Source organism: Silurus meridionalis, chromosome 3 (assembly GCF_014805685.1).
Source record: "Silurus meridionalis isolate SWU-2019-XX chromosome 3, ASM1480568v1, whole genome shotgun sequence".
In the NCBI taxonomy this organism is placed as follows: Eukaryota; Metazoa; Chordata; class Actinopteri; order Siluriformes; family Siluridae; genus Silurus; species Silurus meridionalis.
In genome coordinates, this window is record NC_060886.1 from 13,860,794 (window position 1) to 13,885,607 (window position 24,814).

Sequence of the window (24,814 nt, forward strand, 5' to 3'; positions counted from 1 at the left end):
GGCCTTGATATTGCTCTAATTACCCCATGCTGTCATATCCTCTATGACTCCAGCCTGCTGATAGTTGAACTGTTGCCCCATCATTTAATCAATAATGTGTGCCTGGGGCAGGACTGCAGCTTTGGCTAGCACTCATGCTATGACCAGTCTGGGTCAATATCTATGGTTTAGTCAAAGTAATTAGGATTTTTGACCCTTTGCTACAGAGATACAGCAGAAACCTGAAAACGAGCCGATTCTGTTTTTTTCCCGCCGAAGCAGCAGTCGGATCAAACACAAAATCCAGGTGGCAGGAAAGCCAAGGGGCATCACTGAATGAGGAGGACATAGGATGCATTTATTTGTGGTTGCTGTTACTTTTACATTGTAATAACTTTATCTAGGTGACTATAAAAGTGCCTTGTTCTTTGGAGCAGGAAAAAAAACAAGTGGGTAAGACTGTAGTCTCGTCAATTGGGGGGCGGTTTGTATTTATTATTATAATTTTTTTATTTATACACCCATCATTACTTACATTACTGTCTCCCCAAAATGGAAAATGGAATTGCCCGTGAAGACTTGGTTCAGTTGAAAAGCAAAAACGTGAATTATGCTGCCTTCATGCATTTTCCGATTTAATATTGAAAGAATGGATAAAAAAAAAATAGCTTTTTATTGTTTCTGAGCGCACATACACACACACATACACGCAAAAAGAGAAAATGTCTTATTTATATATTTATTTTATTTACTTGTTTAATCACAAAAAGTGTATTAATCAAAACTCACAATATAACATATGACCAATGCATAAAAAGGGCACAATATTTTCATAACATTGTAGGAAAAGAACACGTGTCTGGCTCCCATTTATTGTCACACTGTTTTAGCTTTTGCAATAGAAGTGGTTGTCCATATTAACTTTTGGAGGGAAGCCAGAATGTTAAATGAAGCCACTGATGGATGATGAGTGTGCAATAGATCCCTCAGATGAATGAGACAATAATATGGAAAGAGAAATGAGGCATATTTTAAATATTTTTTTATTTACTATCAAAATAATAGTTTTCGACCATATATATATATATATATATATATATATATATAATATATAATACCTCTGCAGCAAACAGTATCGTGTTATTCAGTAACATTTACATTTATGGCATTTGGCAGACGCCCTTATCCAGAGCTACTTACATTTATCTCATTCATACAACTGAGCAGCTATGGGGTTAAGGGCCTTGCTCAGGGGCCCAGGAGTCAAGTCACGTTTATTTTTCGGTTTTTACAAAAGACACATTCTCAAAGCAGCTTTACAGAATTTAACAGTTAAGGTGAGCGATGTGTATTTACCCCTGATGAGCAGCCATGGTGACCGTGGTGAGGAAAAACTCCCTTCGATGTTATGAGGAAGAAACATTGAGAGGAACCAGACTCAAAAGGGGAACCATACTTATTTGGGTGACATCAAGGAGTGGCACCTTGGTTTGGCTGGAGTGGCACAAATTTCCACAAGGACACTCCAAAGTCTAGTGGAACATCTTCCCATAGGAGTGGTGGTTATTATAACAGCAAATTGGGAATAAATGTGCAATCGGATGTTTGAAAAGCACATGAGTCTTATCAGGGTTCCACAAACTTTTGACCATATAGTGTATGTACACTATTTTTTTTTTTTTTCTGCCTGCTGGGGTTTTCTTGTTAGCAATGTTGGTTTATCTGTAGCACCTATGAAACTCTTGTATGAATTTAAGCTTCAGAAAGTAGTCTGTAATTTATGTAAAACAACCCTCGCAGGAGGTCCAGCACACCCGCATGTGTGGCAGAAATTTGCTAATGACATTTCTTTTTAAATGTAACGACTCTATAGAGAGCTCATCTGAGAATGGTTTGTTGAATGCAGCCAATTTGGAGGTGATTTGCCCCCAGCCCTTCTTGCCACCGAGCTGGGAGGATGTGCAGGCTTTTTAATGAGTGAGAAGATGGAACTTGTCTCAATCTGTCACCAGGCAGGACTAAGCTAAGGACTCATCAGCGAGTCTGCGTCTGTAACACCCCATAACCGTGATTCATTGCTCCTCTGTATCTCGCAGGTGACATGCTTGGTTGTCTCTGATAATAACATGCTTAAATATCCCTGCTGGATTTTCTTGGCATTAGCATTTGTGAATCCCCAGCTGTCGTGATTAAACTTCTGTAGTCATTAGTGGAACATAGTGTAATGATTTCACACAGGCCTTAATGGTTTCTGTTAATGGAATCTGAATGCATTATATTTTCATTAGAATATTACTCTTTAATGTTTACTTGTATCATGTATGACTTCCCTGAGAAAAGGAGATTTTGTTGAATTTGTCGATATTGATTGAATCCTTTTCCACCCCAAAATTCTTTATATTGAGAGCAGCAATAATCAGTTTACATTAGTGATGTAAATTTTTCCTCATTGCTTAATAAAATAGTAGTAACAGAGCCCAGAGTATCACCTCTTTCTTGCCTAATAACTCCACACTTTCACTTCCTTTAAGCTGACTCTGTATCCTTTTTTAATTAGGGAAACCTCACGCCGGTTCCCATTGGTTCTCACATGTGTCTTGTGTTCAGACAGTATGTCAGGTGTTCATGGCATTAAATCTGCCTGTGATTTTATATTATGGAAAAGAACATCCTCTGTGCATCCCTTTACACATCCTTAGACTCCAATCAATTTTTCAGTCAGTTAATATAAACAGTTGTCCGTAGTCAGCAGTTGACCTAGAGTACTCTGTCGTTCATTAAGCAGGGTTTAACAGGTGCTGTTGAACATGTGGTAAAGGCTCAAACTGTGTCAATGGGAAAGAACTCGTACAACCATCATAAGATGATGTTGAAGTTTAAAGAAATGGAAAGGGAGTGAAATAAACCATGATGCTTATTAATGGTACAAGTTTATAGGACTGTGGTGAGACCTGCGATGTTGTATGGTTTAGAGACAGTGGCATTAAGTAAAAGACAGGAGGTGGAGCTGGAGGTAGCAGAGCTGAACATGGTTTTCATTGGGAGTGACGACGATTAGGATTAGAAACGAGTTTATTAGAGGGACAGCGCATGTAGAACGTTTTGGAAACAAGGTGAGGGAGGAGATATTAAGATGTTTGGACATGTTCAGAGGAGGGACATGGGGTATATCGGTAGGAGAATGCTGAGGATGGAGCCACCAGGAAGGAGGAAAAGAGGAAGGTCAAAAAGGAGGTTTATGGATGTGGTGAGGGAAGACATGCAGGTAGTTGTTTTGAAGGAGGAAGATCTCGAGGACAGGGGGGTTTGGAGACGGATGATCCGTTGTGGCGACCCCAATGGGAGAAGCCATAAGAAGAAGAAGCTTGTTTATGGTACAATTCTTGAAAAATAAATAAAACAAATGGGAGTTACTGTGACCCGAACATGACTTTATTTATTATATAACAATAAAAGCACAATTTAACAAAGTGTTTTATTTCTCTTATACTACAGCAGTTTGCTAACTATTGCAGGTTTCATTGGATATAGATTGTACTTTCTAATTGTTTCTAATTATTTTTAATGATGTGGAACATTTTCACAAATCTAGTTACTCATCACTGGAAAATGAAAGCGTTCTTGCAGATAGTTTGCTCATGTTAACATTTACACACTTGTTTATGTTCAGTGTCCGTTAATGTTATAGAACAAGCTCATTAATATAAATACAAAATTCTCATCAGAGGTATAGAAAATACGCCAGCATCTTCGGAACAGTCAGAACCGAGCATTCAGCAGTGTGGTATAATAGAAAAAGCAGAGTCAGTGATAGAAGTAAGATGTTTTCCCTTCCTTCACAGCTGTTGAACTATTGGAAATGAGCATTGTGATTAGCACAGCAATTGAATATAATTAATACATCTCTATAAACATATAGTATTCATGAAAATGTGTTAAATCATATCCGAATTTGTTGTTGTCTTCCTCGCTAACATTGACACGGTTATAATTCGAACTCAGTACCACAATTACATTGGCAGGCCCGCAGCTGGAGATGATGTCCTGAAGCACTCCAGAGACTTTGCTATGACAGTGAAAAATGACAATGATTTTTTTTCTCTCCTCTCTGTTGCTCTGTTTCTCTCTCAGGTTGTGGTTGTGTCCACACTGCAGGCAGTGAAAGTGTCCCCGTTAATAGAGAGAGTCAGTGACCATAAGGATTTCAAAAAGCTGCTCAGGACCAGAACCAATGTCCTTGTTCTATACACTAAGTCGGGTAAGTTTCGAGCTTATGTTATCATGGCAGTGCCTATTAAACACATTTAAACATCATTTTATGTTGTATCCACTTCATCTGCTTGACCTCAATGCCCTTCGGAGATTCATTATGTACAAAGGATGCGCATTGTTGCATTCTTATATACATTAGAGTTCATCTGTTACTGTAAGTATTTGTCGCATGCACCCCCCCCTTTGCAGTGCACTCTATAATTTGTACTCATTGGTGGAGGAATGCACAATGCCATTTGTTATGATGTGTGGTTTCCTGGTTCATAAACAACCTCACTTCACATGCACAAGAAGGTCTCCCAAGACCTCGTCGCTCCAGATATATTGGTTTCATAATTCATGGCTCATTTCTGCTATGTGAGGTTATCGGGTAAGACTCTGAGGTATCGAACAGAGCATTTGATTGATGGCCGTGTCGGCTGCTCGTTCTCCGAATCCCTGGTTTGCTTTATAAATGCACGTTTTTCCACCCATTTTTTAATTCCACCTGTCGGATGTTTTCTTTCAGCCTCGACATGACCGAGTTGCTGAGCCAGTCACAACAGTGCAATGTGTTAGCGAAAACACAGATTTATTTATTTTTGTTTAAACTAATGCAACACAAGATCAATTTTTTTTGCATAATTGTTTGAATCGTTCTGGACGACCATCATGGCATACTGCAAAATCATCCGATGTGAGCTGACTGACAAATCCAGAGGTTATTATAAGAGACATGGTTTATTGTGTGCAGCCTGGGAGTTCTGTAGTCTAAACATAAGTTGGATGCAGTCAACCTTTATACTGCACTCAAGACCATACAGATAATGGTGAAGGCTAAAACAATAGAAAAAGCATGAACAAGGACAAAAACCTCACAAGTGAGCAAAGTACAGACACACACGCATCATGTAAGCAAAAAATATCATGTTGAATTGATCATAAATGATTCAATCATTGAAAAGCAAAAATAATTCCACATAATAGACTAGAAAGTATTTAATTCTTTTTTAGACTAACAGGAAACAGCTGCTTCAGCTATTGTTGACTTAAAAATTTGCAACCTCGGTATTGGCGCTGAAACACCAGTTATCAGTATCAGGCTCTTTTTCCATGTAAGGATTATTTGATGTCCTTCTTTTATATTTCTGTTTAAGCTTTAATAAATGCGAAAAAAGGAATACTTTATTGATCCCATAGGGAAATTGTTGGGTTGCAGTTTCTCACAGTAAAAGGTAACGATTAAAGTAAAATAAAATCGAAGAAATATTAATAAAAAATACATATTAAGTGAAATGAAATGAGTTGCAGTGAAACAGATGACAGTAAAGTCAAAGACTACAATTGTACAAGTTATTACACATGTAACAATTATTTCTATTGCACATAATTGCCCAAGATATTAAAATTTATATAACTGTGTCATGAACAATGTGTAAATCTTTAAAACTCTGAGGGAAGAGTTATGTCATAAACAAAATGTTTAACGTAAGCTAGAATGTTTAAGCATGCTTTACCATGTACTCTGTTTGGGGTTTTTGATGATATTCTCAGACTTTGGTCTGTTTTACTAGCTTGGTAACATGTTTTTTTTTTCTTTATAATGATAACTACAGAACATGACTGTAAGTTGCTCTAGATAAGAAAAGTACAAAAAAGAATTCCAGACTAAACCATTCTGTAAAATCACGTCAAATAATCGTGTGTCACATGAACTGTTGTAATAGTTTAATAGTGCAAAATAACTGTGCTCCAATATTCCCTTGTACCTCAGCTACATCTGCAGATGTTCAACTGAAGCTACTGTCTGATGTAGCCCACGCAGTGAAAGGCCAAGGAACCATCGCCTGGGTGAACTGTGGGTAGGTCTGACTGAACATATAACACCTGACAGAAATACACCATGTAATTATCCTGGTGTGAAGGAAATATTAATGAGCATTGGAACAGCGGTACAATGACAAATGTTAAAGCATCATTGACAAAGAAGGGGAAAAGCTTGTAAAGTCATTGGAATTCTCTATATTTGTCAATCAATGATTCTTAATATATGGTGTATTATAGCTATAATATACACACAATAATGTAGCACAAACTTTATGATGACCTGGTAAATATTTTGACTATGTTTTATCAGATCAAAATGTAGGGGGGTGGAATTGGCTGTAGTTCAGCTATTTAAATTTTCTAAACCTGAACCATTCTTTCATCTGTAGCAAAAATCCTTTTTTTTACACATTCAAAGGGGAGAGATTTGACAGAATTCCATAGATTTACCCTCAAGTGTTGACATGCCTGGTTAAAGATGTTCACAGCAAAGGCATTTTTAAAGAAAAATGGACAGGCGAAGTATGCGTTTTATTCGCCCTATATCCAATTTCATCTGCTCAGAGACTATGGCTCTAGTCAAACGTAGTAACGTGAAGCTAGGAAACAAAACACAACCATCAACAGGCGATCACACAAATCGATGTGTATTGAACTAATCAGCAGTGGCTAAATACACATTTTATACCACAAATTGTGCACAATAAAGTTTAGTTATATAAGCTTAATATTATTAAAAACAAACAGTAGTGTTGACTCGGTGGTGGGGGATTTGCTTTATCGATCACTTCTGACTGCTGACACACTGCTGGGTCTTAGAGAAAGACCCTCACTAGCAGTTGTTCCTCTGCATCCTGTCTCACTTGTGAATTGGATAAAATCATTAGTCAAATTAATAAAACGATCATTTAAACCAGGCTTTTGACAGGTACAAGCTAATGGGGCTCCTGTTCATAACCTTCTTTCTCAGAAAGGTTGAGGGCAGCGATCCAATCTGAACCTCTGGTCAAGGTCATTATAAGAATAATAATATGAACTTTCTGACCTAGTTTAAGGAATTCATTTTGTAGTCAGGCATTACATTCAGTTCAAGTGTAGATGTGGCTCATCCTGCCATATATAACGCACAGAGTTTTATCAGTTGTGTACAATTTCTTCTTTAATGCATGTCACTGTTATAGGTGCGAGCTTGAGATGAGAAAAGTGGGAGAAAAATTGGAACCGTCATTGTTCTGCTGCAGTTTGAGGGAGGACTGCAGTGATTTCACACTGAGGAACCTCCTTTTTTTTTTTTTTTTTTTTTTTCCCCTCGTTCTTAGCTACCACCAATTCTTGTTATGGCCAGATGAGTCTTTGAAAGAAATTCAGTGAAACCTTTTCATGCCCATGACATGGCCCCTGTGCAGTGCGCAACTCTCGTAGCATCTGCCAGTCCAGAAGAACATATCCATCTATTTCATTCTTCTTTATCTTTTTTTTTTTCTTGCTATTTGAGGATCTCTTTTCCTTTTCCCTCTCAAGTTGTGACTCTGTCAGCCCTTTGCTCTCTCTCTGTCTGCCCTTCCTGTGAAGAAGAAATGCACAAGAAAAACATTGCAAATCCATCCAACCTTCAAAATAAGGATTTCTTTATATGGCTCTCTAGTTTTGGTATAAAGCTCCAGATAGCTCTTATCTTACACTGATCAGGCATAACATTCTGACCTGCTGCTTAATGTTTTGTCGGTCAATCAGTTGCTGCCAAAGCAGTTTTAAGCCATCAAGCATTAACAACATTAACTTCTTCAACAATTTGAGCTACAGCCATTTATTCCATGTCAAACTCGCTCAAATCCTTACACTTGCCTATTTTTCATGCTTCTAATACATCAACATTGAGGATAAAATGTTCACTTGCTGCCTGATATTTCCCACCCACTAACAGATGCCATGATGAAGAGATATTCAGTGTTATTCACTTCACCTATGCGTGGTCATAATGTTATCCCTGATTGGTGTATATTGCTGCAGTTAGAATGAATGTCTTCAAGCGCTTATAAAGACAGAGGCCAATTTCATCACCATGTATTCAGAGCAGTGCAAGTTGAGGAGACTTGAACAAACAGGTGACAGCAGTACTTAAAGACAGGCTAATTGTACTGGCAGAAGAAAGGTTCCTACTACTGAAGTAAAGTTCTGCTAATTGCACGGACTCCTGATTAGTTACTTGAAGGATTTGTGCTGTTTACTCTTTGACCCATTGCAAGTGCACCAGCAAGCTTTATCAATCCTCATTGCCAGGTGGGAGCCCAGTGTTTTGACTGAGACTTAGCAAGATAAAACTGAGCCTTGGCCAAAATAACATTGTTCTCAGTCTGCGGTGTGAGACGGTCTCCTTTAGAAACTGATGACATTGCCAGGAGACTTGCACATTTTGTCAGATGACAAAGATCTGATAGATGGCCGGTTCACAGTGCTGGAGCACAGTTAACACACTGGGTCAGGAATAGAGCAAATGCAACAAGACAGAATCTGAGATGTTTAAGGACAAAGATAAGACTACTGATCAAATGTTTCAAAGGCAGTGAATGCATTATCTGCCGTCATGTGCTTTTGTTTCTAGTTTATAATGGCTTTGATTAACCAGAAATCTAATGTAGATGAACAGTGATAATGGATTCCAACTTAAAATCTTTGTCTAGCTTTTGTCGTCACATCACGAGGAAACCAGTGAAACGGCATGCTCAGTCATTTCCTTTGCTTTTAACTATTGTTGCGAACCATGACTGATACAGAATTGACTGTTCCTGCTCCCCTTCTGGCTACATCAGTTTGTTTAGAGAACATTCTGTACATCCGAACAGTAAGTCTTAGCCGACATATTCAGCCATTCATGCCGAAAGCACAATAGGTCAGTTGATATATTCTAATTAGTTTATGGTAATTTGGTTCCACAGTAATTAATAATTTATTAAAGCAGTGCTGTACTTTTTAATGACTTATTTTAATGACTATTCCAGTGTTCCTTTTAAGAGGTTATAAAGCTCCTCACTTCAGTTGTCCCAATCAAGTTCAGACCAGTCATATAGAGCAAATTAATTAGACTCTCAAGAATGAAATCACAAATTGCAAGATGAAGAACAGTTGACCCAGCCCATGGTCCTAGCCAGTGGTGAACCTAATCAGCCTCTCAAGATAGAAAATCTCAGCCTACCATGATTTGCAGCAAAAACATCTTTGCCAGATCCACTTGAGATCACGATTCAAATGCCAGTGAAGAATCTTTGACATGGGGATCAAGGGAGCGAAATTGGCCATGCTCTATGCAAGGAAGGTCAAACTCACCCAACAGTTTCACTCACAGTGACACCTAGCAGCACTGAGAGGCTCTATTTGTGTAAAGCTGCCTTGTAATTCAGCATGGAAAGTTTAATTTGACAGATTATTGTCTCAGAGGAAGCAGGGTAGGACGAAATTGGCTGAGAAATTAATAGGAAAGCTCAAATAAATACATCAAATCTTGCATTCTTTTTGGGCTCATTGGTGCCTGAGAACCTCAAGCTACTGCTTATACGGATTACACCTAACAAAACTTCAGCCCGACTTCTAAACCGAAGGTTGCACCTCTGGTCCCACAGTGCTGTGTATTGCACGTCTGCCAGGAAATATATAGAGTCGCCATCTGTGCTAGCGAGTCAGGACCTTTGTTACGTAGCACGTCTAATTGTCTAATTTACCCTTTTCCAGTCTTCCAGTTTTGTCCTTCCTCCGACAAAAGTGTGATGAGGAATATGTGTAAAAAGCTATTAAGAATGTCTCAGCCCCTCTTAGAACAGGGAGACGATGGCAGGGAGAGAGTGTTGGATGTTAGAATTTTAAATTGAATTCTGTCTCTTTGAAATTCCATTAGAATCAAAATGGGTGGCTTTGGCATTCATGGTGCCTTCTTTATTCTTTCTGGGGGCTTTATCTTTCTACGTGTCTTCTTTCTGCTCCAGTTGTTCCTATGTAATATGTTTGTGTGCTCATTATCACGAACATACAGTACAAGGGGCAGCAGTAGTTCTCGTGCACTGTGTGCATTCGAAGGCAAAGGGTAATTGTACATTCTTTCTGTGCTAGGCGCTAGGTAACTGTGAGCAATCGTCCTTTGGTTAGGGTGACTAATCTAGGGAACATTTGCGTAGAGCTGAGAGGATTCTGTTGTAGTAATGACCAAGAACACATACAATTTCCATGGTTTGGTTTGTACCAGGCTGCCACACTGGTGATCTGAAACAGTCTAAAGGGGACAGTCTCGTTTTTTTTTTGTGATGCACAGCCAAAATATCTACTGTAGGAATTTCCACAGTCAACTTAAAGCTCGTTAACCAATGGTATTTAGTACATATTGGAACCAGGTTTGCCAATATTTTTTGAAGAATGTCATTAATTAGGTTGTTGTTCTTGTCATTGGATTTTTCTGCTAGGCTTCTTTTTTCCTGGTCTTAGTTTTGTCTCTGCAATATGTATATGCTGTAGAACATTTCCTCTAATAAGGTAGTAATGAGATGAAAATCACCCAAAAGGGTGCATTTTTTTTTTTTTTTTTTTAATGGTTTAACAATGCTTCATTTAATCCAATATCTCCCCCCCCCCGTTGAGCGAGTGAGGGGTTTCCTTAAATACAAAAATTGCTTTTTCCCCATGGTGAATGCATCATCAGCAGGACTTACTAGGGGTTAGTTCTATGTCATTGTTTGGTGATTGGTGATTGATTATGTACTATGAAACCAGGCAATATGCATCTCATTACTATTAGGTGTGTTGGGTGGATGGATGGATGGATGGATGGATGGATGGATGGATGGGGGCTGAGGGGAGGAACTTTGTCATTGCATAGTACAAGTGTGTGTGTGTGTGTGTGTGTGTGTGTGTGTGTGTGTATATATATATATATATATATATATATATATATATATATATATATATATATATATATATATATATACACACACACACACACGTGTATATGTAATATATAAGTGGATAAATGTACAGCAAATAAATATAAAGGATATGGCAGTGAAAAATGTGCATGAGTTGTTGAGTTATTATTATTATTTTAATCGTCCTCATTATGCCTACTTTAGTGATCTTGCAACTTGGTGGAAAATTTATTATTGATTGAACCCCAACTTCATTTATTTTTTTTCACCTGGGCCAGTACTTTTTTATTTTTTTTTGGATGAAATTTTTAGGAGTGCATGTGTTCATCTGCTTGGATGCGTTTCTCGTTTTTGGCTGCGCTGAGGAGTTCTGTTAAACTATCATGAAAGATTAATTTACCAGTCTGTTCATCTATCTTTCTTCCCCTGCAGGGATTCTGAGGGTCGCAAACTCTGTAAGAAGGTGAAAGTGGATCCAAGTTCAAAGACAGCTGGATTTGAAATCCTCCATTATAAGTAAGTGAGCTCGCTGCATTTACAAAACTTTTTACTAAGCAAATTTAATGTATTACTGGAAATATTATATTGGGAACAAAGCAGCTAATGAGCTCACAACAGGCACTCTCATTAACTCTTCTCGTTTGTGTGGGTTTATTTTGTGTGTTTGTTTATTTTTTTAAACAGAGATGGGACCTTTCATACAGAATACAACAGACCAGCCACGCTTAAGGTAATTGCTGTGAAAATTGTGGGCTGATGTTCTGCTTTGGAAATAAAATGGTGACAGTTTAAATTGAGCTTTCATCTAAATATACATGCAGCATTATTTGTTTGATTCACATTAGAACCCAGGACTTTACACAAAGCTCACTATTTTCACACAGCAGGTTTATATAAGCTCTGTTCCACATCTGTGTTTCTGCAAGTTCTTCTTACTGAAGTGAATTATTACCTCTCCAAATAGCTGGATTTTCATTGATCCTCCGTGTGAATTCTGATTTCACACTACACGAACAAGTATGGCTTCACACCCTAGGTGCTAGTTTGACAGCGTAGTAAAACCGTATGAATGATCCCGATTCAACCCAGCGCCACGTGTTCATTTCTTTCGCCCACCTCTTCTCCTTTGTAAAAATTACGGTCGGTTATAGCCGACATGGTGTTAATGAATGGCTCTGCAGTTAAAAATGAATGAGCTCTGTTGTGTGAGTCATTGCTAAAAAATGGTGAGCTGCCTGCATAGAGGATTTGAGGTTTCTCATTAAAAGCATCCGCTGCTGGCTCTGATATTGTTCTTCTCTTCCACAAGGGTGATTGCACTCATTAAAAGCACTTATTGTCCTAAAGGTACATACTTCGTCTTTCGACTGAAGGATAATCAAAATATGCTGCAGTCTAGAAATGATGCCTCACGTTATAAGCTTAAGCGACATTCATGTCTGGTGTCGTAAAATCCTAATGGGCAGTATAGATTTTTATATCTGTGGTGCTTATTGTTTGAAGGATACACTATGCACCAGCATCGGTGGCACTTGAAACAGAGGACAGGAGTGCTTTGACAGGAAAAAGATGACTCATCATTGCTTCACTAATAACCACCCTTCTTTTCATCCTCTCCCTCTCTTTTTCAGTCTATGGTAGCATTCCTGAAAGATCCCACAGGTGCCCCCCTATGGGAGGAGAACCCTGAAGCGAAAGACGTCGTTCACATCGAGACAGAGAAAGTGAGTATCTCTTTTTAGGGCCTACGCAGATCGACTTTCCATCCTCCGCGTTTGCCTGGTGTGGGAACTGCATGCGGAACAAAAGCAATGAGTTAGACAATCTGCAAGATTCGGCTGTTCTGTTGTCTCCAGGGGACCACACATGGTCGCGATACGGGGGACAGCAGCATTTAGGAAGCCTCCAAAACTAAGCCTCAAATAGCAGACCATACCAGGATTTACAAATTGGCAACCTAATTTATGAAAGTAAAGCTTAATATGAAAGAACGTTCGGTGTACGAACGCACACTTTAATGCAGAGTGTTTCCCTGCTGAGAGGGCTGCACTCGATCAGAAAACAGCCTTACTCATAGAGATGAGATGGCTTTTGCAGCTCGTTTGAAGCATATTGATTGCTCTACGGGAGTGTAAGCTCTGTGGCATATTACATCTTTTGGGGGTGTCAACTGCCAAAAACAAAGCTCAGCTGCAGGAAGCAATCTGGTAATGAAGCAGGAATATAAACAAAGCTGGTGAATGACATTTTCCTATGAGCTGGTGAATCCACGCTTTCAATCTAACGCAAAGGCACGAGTGTAAATACTGTATGGCTCACTAATATGATGATTACAGCAAGGCCTAGCCAGGGAAAAATGAGTCATTGGTTGTCACAACATGTATGGGGAATCTTTTACCGGCTCTTCTTGCAGCTTTTCATGGTAGAACACTGCAAGTCTAGAGTATTGCATCTACTTGAGATTAGTCTCTCTACTTGGATCCTGTGCCTCATCAGCTAAATTGGTGAGATCCTACACAGTAGTTGCATTGTTAAGAGTTAAAGGTAATAGCCTCAATACATCCTGAGGAGAAAAAAAAATACACCAAGCCATTTCTCTTACAAGGTTCTGTGCTGTTTTTTTTTTCTTACAGGAGTTTAAGAAGCTGCTGAAAAGAGAGGAGAAACCCATCCTCATGATGTTTTATGCCCCTTGTGAGTCACCTGATGAACTACCCTCATTCTGTCCTCGGTCGCTGGCGTATTCAAACAGCTTATGTTTCAAAGGGTGTCAGATCCTGGATACGAATGGCGCTGGTTTAACAGTAAACACATTTAAGATAAAAGCCTGATGCTTTTAAATTGTGCATATCAAGATTAAATTTGACTGAAAGTTTCGGTTCTTATATTAACATAAAACTACTAACAAGACGTAAGGACGAGTCTTTAGATAACACATTTAATGCTATTCTTTTGCACTAGAGGTACTTTAATAACATCATTGTTGAGACTGCAATTTTGGAATTTTTCTAAGATTTAATTGAATTTTTTTCAGTATGCTTTTATCACTCTGTGTTCTGGAAATGGAAGGCACACTCTTTCTTTTGTTGTGTACTGATTTCAAGAGAATAGCTCCAGGGGTTATTTTAATATGCGGAAATGCATTTAATATGTAGTTGAATAGACAAAAAATTGAAGATAATAACTCTTTGACTTTTTCAAACTTAAGGACACTTTAGTTTTTTTTTAAAAAACAAGCCAAGTAATTGTTCTTCGAGTTCAAGGAAGTGCTAAGTAAATATTTTAGGTTTTTTGGTTTTGAACCCTAATGAGGAGGTGCAGTACAGAAGAGGACAGAGTGTAAATACAACCAAATTGTCTTTTATTCAAGATTCTATTTGATTGTTTCTTTCCCTCCAGAGTTTCAGATCTGATGTGTATTGTGTTATGTTTTCACACGACCTGAAGTGAAGGGTGAAACGGTATATATTTGAATCAGCAAAACATGCAATAAATTAGTATGAATGCTGTGAAGAGGGCTAAAGAACTAAAGTGTCCATTAGTTGGTGGGACCTTAAGAAAAGTTGTCTTTATAAATAAATTACTGTATTTAATTATTTATTTATTGATTGATGGCAATATCTTTTGCTCACAAAATGCCAATGAGTCCATTGTTCTTTTGTGAGTTCCCAGGTTGAGATATTATGACTTCTAGAAGCAATCTGAAATCAATCTGAAAAATTGATTAAATATCGATGAAATATTGATATTGAGTCATGAGGTAGGTGTTGAACACCAATTGATGAGAAGCCCTGAAGATTTAGGCTTACATCCAGATTCAGAAAGATCAAGCTTGACTACAGGCTGATAGGACACAGATCATATCAGGGTCCTGCTGCTGGCTGTTTAAGAAAGTCTGAATTTAATGATGCAGCATGGGCATTTAGCCAGGGACAACCATAAAGACAGTGCTGGACTCCTTGTCTGACATTTAAACTTCCTGATCCTTTATTTCCACTTGTTTTTTTGCAAGCTGTGAAATCCAGTATCAAACATTCAGAAATGATCTGTTTATTGCACCCCATCATGCTGGTCCGATTAGTTGATCTGCATGGGGTATTTGCTGTCAATACGATTATCTAGTGTTGGAACTGTTGGAGTCACAATAAAGGTGTAACCATTGTGGGGCTTCTTTATTTAACAGACTCCCTTCTGTACATGTTCTTGAACATTGGGGCTTGACTGCTGTTCCCAATCCTTCTTGATATGTTCAAAAGTCTGGAAGGCTCTCACACCCTCTGACACTTTCCAAATCAGACGTGTCATTGTATATGGAACCTCCAGCTTGTATGTTTGTAAACCCAGCTGTGGAGTAGGTATTTCTGAAGAAACCTATTTATTTCTATAATCAGTCAGACCATGGGGTGCTTTCTCTATACAAGATTTGTTTTTGGGGTTTTTTTGTATTCCCACCATGGCAGAAGAGAAAGACTAGCTCCCAGGTAATGTGTGCCTTTCCATCAGGGTGTTGGACACAACGTCCAGGATACTGAATGAGACTTGATTTCCTTCCAGTGTCTATGTGAAGGGCACTTCAGCGATGAGTCACTTAATGGGTGCTTATTACTTGACTCCAGCCAGGCCTGATGCACTTGCCCAGACCTACTGAATTGAATCATACATAGATTTAGGTTTGGCTAGAGTCTCATCGTTGAGATTTGTCTTCCCTACAGCTTTCTGCACAGCCAGGACTACCTGCTTTGGTTTGGTATCTGAATTTAGTCATGGGGTGTAGCTGAAAGGCTGCATAATAATGACGTAAAGACAGGAAAACGTGATCATTTGTGGAGAAATCTGGATCTATTGTCCTCCACTGGATGTGTCACTCATTGAGAGTGAGTTTCTGGCTCTGTTTTAGCTTTGCCCTTGGTGGTGCTGTTCTTTAGGCTAGTTTGCAAACATTTTGGGTGTGTTTATGCACTTAGCTGAGTGTAATAGAATAGTTTTACTGTTTCTATCCAAGAACAATAAACTACCTGGCCAAGTTTTACAATGCTCTGAAGAACGATAGAGATAGCAGGTGCTGTTATGTCCTACAGGTGTTTTAAGATGTCGGCAGGCAGATTTTATCAATCGCGTTTGATGTCCTTGGATAGTACAGAGTCCAATAACTACAGATAAGCAGCCAGGAATCTGGTGTAATGCAATCATTTATTTGTGTAAAGTGATAAGACAGGAAACACTGCAACAGCACAATCTCAAGCCAAAAACTCCACAGTGGTAGCCGTGAACTGGTTTTCCGTTACCGCCTGCAAAACTTGGTTTACTTCCACATCCACAATCACACTTCCACATCAGTTTACTGTTATCAGATTGTTCAAGTCGATAACTACAGCACACATTCAGTGAAGAGAACGGGGTGTTCAGAGAGTTGTGACCATAGTATTTTCTCAACTTGTATGCTGTTTTGTTTGCGAGATGATGAATTTCTGCCTGGTTATTGAAAGCTGCACACACAGGGCAGCCCCCAGGCGCTTCATTTACGTTTGCCTTGTACTTTCCTCTCTGTTGTTCTTTAATTTTTCACTAGCTTCCTATTTTATGGAATTAATAATTGGGCCCCTCAGGGTGAACACACAGCACAATTCTGTAGCTGCCTTCACTTTAGATGCAATAATATAAAAAATATTTCTAGAGTACACTTTATGCATTCCGTGTTCTTTTTTTTAAGATACAAACATGTTTTCAATGGATGATATTGCAAATCATTGAATTGCTTCTGTTTCCTGTCGATATTTCCCCTCAAATCTTTCTAAATTTTTTCCTCTTTTAACGGCACAAAGGGTGTGGTGTGTGTAAGAGGATGCAGCCCATCTTTCAACAAGCTGCCACAGAGACGAAAGGGAAATATGTAAGTACTCCTCTGTTCTGTTTCTCTCTTTTAAAAAAGAATCAGGTTTAATACATTGATTGCTGCAAGGAATTGAAGCATAGTGAGAGAAACACAATGACAGTCAAGAAATATACAAAATGCACAAAATAGTCTACAGTGAGTAATTAGAGATTACAGGGTTTTTATTTTTACAACAAAATATAGCGCTATTTTTATAACGGTATTTTGATTATATAAACCCCGCTCATCATCCTGAGTGGCAGTACAGGTAGTTCTCGACTTACTGTACGATAGAGATGCGTCTGTTGACCCCGTTGTAACTCGAAAATATTGTAATTGACATGGCCTAGCCTACCCAGGAGTCTTGGGGAATGGTGATCAGTATGGGTACTGTAATTTGATAACAATTAAATAAAAAAACACACAGTACACAATTTATCAAAACAAAGCAATTTACAGTAGCGTAATGTATAAACTATACAGTAAATATCTATGTGGCAGCGTGAGAGTGGACGAACGCCCTGTTGCTGTGTCCGGCGATGCCGATAAAAAGGAGCGAGACAAGAGCTAAAACTGGGCTCTGAAACACCAAAAACGCAGAAAAACAATACGCGGTCATACATCGAGACCACTTAACTGTGTCAACCGATACGTACATTCTGAAAATGTCTCAATGTATCATAGGATAATTGTAATCGTGTGTGTGTATATATATATATATATATATATATATATATATATATATTGTATGTATGTATGTGTATATATATGTGTATATATATGTATGTGTTTGTGTGCAATTTAAGCAAGAGTTGTTAAATAGGAAAATCTAGTAGAGGAGCATATAGTGTATCATGCAGCTGAATGTGACCTGCCCTGCTGTTCTGATTATACAAGCCAAAATCTCTCAGAACATGCACCAACAGTTGGCTCACATCACTGCAGAAGCGAATGTATTTCTTCTTTTCTTTTTATACTGCAAATAAGGACTCGTTTCACCAGTTGGAGCACGCTTTGTTTCTCTTATTTGTTGAATGAGCAGTGGGCTGCACACACAGCCTGTAAGTAAGCCATTCGTCTAGTTTGCATAATGAATGAGTAATTTGCAGATGTGGACAGCGAGGAGCAGATTTGCTACTTCCTGCACTTTTGCATGCGTGTGTGCGCATGTGCGGGATGCAGATAGCGAGAAATGAAATAGGGTTGTCTGTTGTCAGCATACTAGTTTCTCTCTTTACAGTTGAATGCATAGAGTACAAGCAGTCGGAGATCTTTAGTGAATTGCTCTATGTAAGGTGTGCATTTGTGTGGAATTTATTATTTCAGATTGGGCTCTAATACCTGCTCAGTTAATCTGCTATGAACCATTCTGCTCCGTGTTACTCGTTTTAATGAAGTTAATGTGGCTCCTTGTCCAGGAAAAAATTAAAAATAAATAAGGAAATACTATTCAGCAGACAGGTAAATTGCATTAGGTGCTTTTATTAGGTGCCCTTTATTTATAAGAAGAAAAAAAGAATTCTATTCCACATACTGGCTGTGAGCCAGAATTGCAAGCAGATGGCAGAGAGAATAAATAAGTAAACCCACCAAAAACACCTCTGTGTTTAAAAAGGCGGTCTGCATTTCACTATAATTGCCCAAAGGTTTGGTTTATTCTGTAAATGATTAAAAACCATCGCTGTCTCAGAAGCTGTTATCAGTTTTCTCTCGAAATGAAAAAAAAAAATGGAATTGCCAACGGGAGAGCAGTGTGTTCATATATTGCATGGTTTAGCTGTTTAAGTGGCATACTGAGCAATGAATATTTGCTCAATAAAGTTTCCACTGATTCCACTGCGGGGGCTCGAGGGTACAATTGGGTGGATTTATTTTTAACACGAACAGTACCTGGTGTTTAGAAATGTGTCCAAATACAGATCAAATGCAATGTGTCTAAAGTTCTTTTCAAATGATTTAACACGAACATTGGGAACGCACTGGAATGGTAAAACTTTTCTACAACCAAATAAGTTTTGGAATTGATATAGAGATAAAAAAAAAAAGGCACTAGAGATAAGACTATGGAAAGCCGACAGAGAGTTTGATTCACTTTACTGAAGGCCATACTTTGATGTTCTCATTTAACACGCTCCTCTTTCTTACTACGATGCAGCCATTCGTCTTCATTTGCCAGGGTTTGATTTGAGCGTTTGTTACTTTCGTCTCACCGCAGGTATTGGCAGGAATGAACGTCCACCCAGCGGAGTTTGATGGACTTAAGCAGGAGTTTGACGTCAAAGGCTACCCAACCTTCTGCTACTTCGAGTGAGCTTACCTTTAAAGTTCTGCTATAAACCTGTGAAGACTGCATAAGTCATGTTCGTGGTGTATAAGCGTAATGTTCATTATTTTTGCTATGTTCTCTAGCGTGAGCTTTTTTAATACCTGGCTTTTGAGGAAAGGAAGGATTGGTTGTTTCGGGCCAGAGGAAGGTGACTCTTGTGTGAGGCGGAGTGGGGGGTGGGGGAAGGGACAGGTAGGATGAAGAGGTAATATCAGTATAAGCCACGTGAAATTTACCGGGCAATAAAGTGCTTAGGGCTTATACGCTCATAAAATATTTATTTTGAAGGGCATTTGCCGTGTGGGACCGAAGCTAAAGCATTACAGCGACTGCTCTCTTGTTCACATTCTGATAAGTGTTTCAAGCAGAACACATTCAAACATCTGTATGTGTTCGCGATTGTTAATTTTGTTGCTCTGATGCTTACAAAGCATATGCGAAGTACAATTATAATACAAAAGCTCAGATTTGTGAAGTTGTCCCAAAGAGCTTGATGATTGGCTGGTGTGTCTTCCTGGCAACTTTAACAACCAGATGACTGTGGGGGAACAGAGGACAGGAATGACACAGTGTAACTCTTGCCAGTAATAAAATGTGGTATAGTGTTTTGCACACAAAGTCCTGGTGCATGCCGCTGTGTGAAGGGGAAAAAAGTTGTTACTGTTTAAAAAAAAAAGTTTTATACTTCTAAAAGTTTTAAAACTACTCTGATTATCATTGCAATGTTTTTTTGCAATGGTTTCCGCTTTATAATAAGCTTTACTGTCCTCACTTTGTGTTGACTGTCACAGCTCTGCTGTGGATGCAGGCTAATTATTTACCCAGATGCCCTTGCTTTTGTCAATTGAAAATGCATGGTAGAACTACACACACACACACACACACACACACACACACACACACACACACACACACTTTCTACAGCACAAATTTATTCACTGTATATACATTTAATCTTTTTTTTGTTTGTTTTTTTGTTAAAAGAATTATAAGGTTTATTTGTGATAAACAGGTTTGATTTGCACATGGAATTACCTGAAGTCATCGACTTCTAAAATAACACGCAAAACACTTCCAGAAGGAAGCAAAATATTTTGATTTCATGCTACATTGCCATGGCTGGATATACTGCTTTCTTGCTTATTCAGCTAAACCAGTGAGCCAATAAAAAGAATAAGTAGCTACAAGTCTGTTTTTGTATTTCCCACAGTGCCTACCAGGATTAACTTGCTACCGATCTTTATAATGTAATGGTTAGAAAATATAGCTAAGGATTTAAGGAACGTGGCTGATGCTTCAGCCAAGTCTGATGCCATGTCATGAACTCTGCTTCATCTAACGCAGAACTTTACCCAGTAAACACATACTGAAGAGTATGAGGTTTGTTTATTGAGTAGATCCCCCCCTGAGAGTGTCTCTCTTGACCTCATTTCTATCCAGAGCCAGCGAAAGCCTTGATCAGTTAATAAGAGCAGAGAAACTTTGTCTGTGAAGTAAGTGAGGTCAGTGGGGCTCAACATGCCCACTAATAATCACACTGCAACCAGAATTCACTTTCTTAAAACGTCTGTTTGAACATATTAACCATGCACAAAGTTAGCATCATCTTATGAATTCTTAAAAACACAGCATTCATATGTCATTTGTTGCCTTTGCCACCACATGTGCATAAGTGGTATCTTGCGCAGAAGTTATTTTTACCCGAGGCTGGATCTCTCTGTGTGGTCAACTTTATCTGCTTTCATTCACTGTTAGACACTTGCTCATTCAGTGCTAAATGTGTGCCATTTTAATTACGGAAAGGCTAATTAAACGCCACTCTCCGCCCAATCCGTTTTCAACGAGCCATTAGCCATTACCCTGAGGGGAGTTGCAGGCTAACGATCACTCAGCGTCATTGCTTACGGTAATGAGACTCCGGGAGCTAAGTGCCAGCATTTTGTTTCCGCTCTTTGACTCTAGACATTGTTTCTGTTTAGTTTCTTTTGCACTCGTTTGCAATCTGAACCTTCAGTCCAAGCGTTGCTCGTTTCTTTAAAATAAAAAAATAGTCAGTGAAGAATTTCATATCAGGCACGAAAACAAATCTCAATGTTGAATCAAATCTATTGGACTTGATATACTGTGACATGTCTTTGCCCCAGGTCTTATAGAGTGTATTGGCCTTGAGTGGAGGACAATTGGATCTAAACACTGAAGCTGTTGCCACTTTATTTTTTGACCTTCAGTGCACGCCAGTGCAGTCTGTATCTTCAAGAGGACTTTATTGGCTACATTACCATCTTTGGCCTCTTGTGTTCAAGTTTCTCAGGATTTTACTCATTTCTCTATAGCAGTTACTTTTGACAGTTCTAGTGTCCTACAAATACTTTTTTCTTCAAAGATTTTTAAAATGAAGAGAGGTCATCATTTCATTGTAGGCTCCGTGGCCTATGGGTTTCGAAAAAGTCCAGTTCGTGTGCCCTTTCTCTGAAATAAGTGTAATCAGGTGAGCTGTCTGGTGACTTGGAGAACTGCCAAGTTGCCTCCAGCTCCCTAGACCTTCTTTTTGGCTCAGTGGCCACACACAGCAGAGCAGGCAAGGACTGAAAGTTATTAGAGTATTCAACTGGAGGATATAAGGATCGAGCAACGCCGCACACGTTTCATACTGCCTGGCAGCTTTCAAGGTCACGCTAGGCCAAACCCAATGCACATGATAAGTGAACAGCTTCCATCTGTCTCAATATTAAATCTGACACAGGGGAACTAATGCAGTTTGATAGCCTTCCTGGGATTTTTTTTTGATGCACTACTGTGATGCATGCAGATCCTCATTGATCAATGACAGTTTTAAAGGACAAAGCAGTGCTGGCATTTCCCCTCTCTTTTAGCTGGCACTTCAAATTAATTATTTGTGGCAGAAAACCCAGAATCAGGGCAGATAAAGAAACCACTACCTGCATATACATATGTGCTCATGCGTTCAACTTGGTTGGAAACTAAATTGCTCGGAGTTTCTGTTGTTTTCTTTCGTAAAAGCCAGATTACCGTTTTAAACAAGTGTTATTGGTCTGCAGTGTTAATGTGGATTAGTGAAAAAGCTTCTTAGATGAAGTCTTTGATTAAGCTTGATGCGTTGAGAAGTGTGCATTAATTAGCTTCGGGCCCTGCACTTATTTAAAATGTTTATCTTGGCTGCCACAGCGGCATCCACAGTCTTGTAATGCAATCCTTTGGTGTGCCACTACAAATACGCTGCGCCAACTAATAAAGCTTTATTGAGATGGAAAAATAAATTGCTGCACCGTTAATTTATCTGTCTAGGTCTCGTCAGGTTTTGTCATTTGCTTGTGAAATGTCCCCGGTGCACACATATTGGCTATAGTTACTTTGCTGTATAATCATTTTCCCAATGCCTGACTAAAGGCTCATGCTAAGCACATGCAAGGTAAAAGGCTACGTCTAAGGTTAAATTTGCTCTTCTATTCTTTTCCTTTTCCTGTGTCTTAGGAAGGGAAAGTTCCTGCATCACTATGAGAACTACGGAGCCACAGCCAAGGACATTGCAGAATGGCTTAAAAAGTGAGTAGAGCAGCCTGTGTCTGGGGGCACCATCCTGCCAATCATAACTTCAACTAGGATAAAGAACGATTACACACACACACACACACACACACACACACTTGCACACAAAACCTAGCAATCTTTGTAAGCCTCCAGGCAAGTGTAAAGGCCAGTTTTTATTAGTGGAAGACATATTGAGGGCTTGGTGCTTAGGCACTGCTCCATTGATTAAGTGGATTGTCGAGAGAGTTTTTAAGACAAGCAGAGGATATGTACACAATAAAACACTGCCTCAAAACACTCATGTGGGCCTCGTGGTATAGCTTTCCCTTTTTTTTCTTTTAACTTTGTACCATGGATTTTCTAGGGGACATCAGATTCTGGCCAGTCACATGGTATAGACAGGTTTGTATTGTTATGTGTAACACACTCACTGGTACCGCACTGGAAGAAAGACAGACAGGCAATAGTTCAACCAGGAGAGCCATCTTTATTTACTTTCATGTTCACCCTTACGCTTTACTTTCCAGTACTCCCGCCAGGGCTCACACACTCGCGGTTCGGGAAACCTCTCCTTCCCGATGTCCACCGGCAGTCCCTTCCGGATCTGCACGCGCTTCCTTCGGCGTCCGCCCATCTAACTCGTGGATCGGAGAGCTTTCTCTCCTATCGCCCACCCGAGTTTCCTCGCTGACCGGCACACCTTTTCTCGCGTCCACCCTAGATCACTTGCCGGCTGTCACGTCCTTCCACCGACACCCGCTCGCGCTTAGTCCCCGTTTGGCGACCCTTTCTCTCGTCTCTGCTTGGTGGCTCTCTCCCTCGAGGCTGGAGTGCACTGATTAGTCTTATCGCCTCCACTCGCATACCGCTGGCACATTATGATAACTCATAAAAGTAGGATTTATGAATAAATAGTTGAAACGAAGAAACGCTTAATGTCATGATATTCTGTTTTGACTACGCCAGTGATTTAAGTGTATAGCTTGTGTATGCGATGCTGCTATGGTACACAGCCCTGTCCAGTGTTATCAGAATTGCTCTGTTTATTATTCTTTTTTTATTTATTATTATTCATTATAATTAGTATATATTATTATTATTATTATTATTATTATCATTATTATTTTAGTTATTCACCTGTTTTGACTGACAACTTGACATTAATGTATTTCAGTAACGTAATATCTACTATTCCAATAATGCCTTTAAATAATCACCACTTTGACATAAAACACTGCATTAATAAAAATGTGTCCAATGACTGGTAGGTTCAAGAATAGAAAGCCATATTGCTCTGATCAATAATCAACATATTACTTTACACATGTAAATAATGAGCCTAATATTTGAATAGTTTTCTAAAACACACCCTGTACTGAAGAGTTTTTTAGAGGAGAATATATTTTGTAGTCAATTGGGTCCCTGGCTGCAAAACAGTGGTGTACGCCTCAGGGCAGAAAACAAAACAGTGCGATATTTGCTTTACCAGCCGAATAAATAAGATGAATTTATGTTCTGTTAAGATTTCATTGCAAAAGCATGACACAAATGGATTGTAATTCAAAGCAGAATTAAGTCACCTGTTTTGCAAGCAAGGCCCGATGATGTCATTATGCAATGCGTTACAGGATTATTAAAGGAAGACAGCTGACAGTTTCATCTCGCTGAGGAGTATTTGTTCTGAAGTCGTCTGAAATGGTTGCGATTTGGCAACAGCCTGGAAATGACTTGGATTTAAAAACTCCACTGTGTCCGCTTATGAAACACTGCAGCTGGAGCTGACAGGTCTTCCTGTAAAGCATCTGCACACAGACCTCTGCACCTTAACACTCCCTGAAGCTGCCTTTATCCTTTCAAAAGCTGGAAGGTCAGGTCTGTTTAGAGAAGACTGTGTTCCAACTTGGCAAAGATTTTTTTGCCTGTTTATTTGTAACATCTTGCAGTCTTGAGAGTATTATTTAGGCGAGTCCAAGAACACTAGAGATTGTGAATGCACACAGTGTATGAGTATCTGTCACCATTCAGTGGGATTACTTATGAGCAGATGTCCAGAAGTGGAATGTCGGTGTTAAACCACAGCACACACAATATTTACTTTATTGC

At 39.1% G+C, this 24,814-nt stretch overlaps 1 protein-coding gene across 1 annotated transcript in view; it reads left to right on the forward strand.

Annotated features, from left to right (window-relative positions):
• Positions 1 to 24,814, forward strand: part of pdia5 (protein disulfide isomerase family A, member 5) — a 47,431-nt gene that overhangs the window by 4,027 nt on the left and 18,590 nt on the right. Inside the window, exons 3-11 of the mRNA XM_046845614.1 lie at positions 4,111 to 4,237; positions 6,005 to 6,092; positions 11,397 to 11,480; positions 11,649 to 11,694; positions 12,596 to 12,688; positions 13,598 to 13,658; positions 16,787 to 16,854; positions 19,052 to 19,143; positions 22,655 to 22,726. Of these exons, the coding sequence (XP_046701570.1) occupies positions 4,111 to 4,237; positions 6,005 to 6,092; positions 11,397 to 11,480; positions 11,649 to 11,694; positions 12,596 to 12,688; positions 13,598 to 13,658; positions 16,787 to 16,854; positions 19,052 to 19,143; positions 22,655 to 22,726 (731 nt within the window). The remainder of the gene's footprint in view (positions 1 to 4,110; positions 4,238 to 6,004; positions 6,093 to 11,396; positions 11,481 to 11,648; positions 11,695 to 12,595; positions 12,689 to 13,597; positions 13,659 to 16,786; positions 16,855 to 19,051; positions 19,144 to 22,654; positions 22,727 to 24,814) is intronic.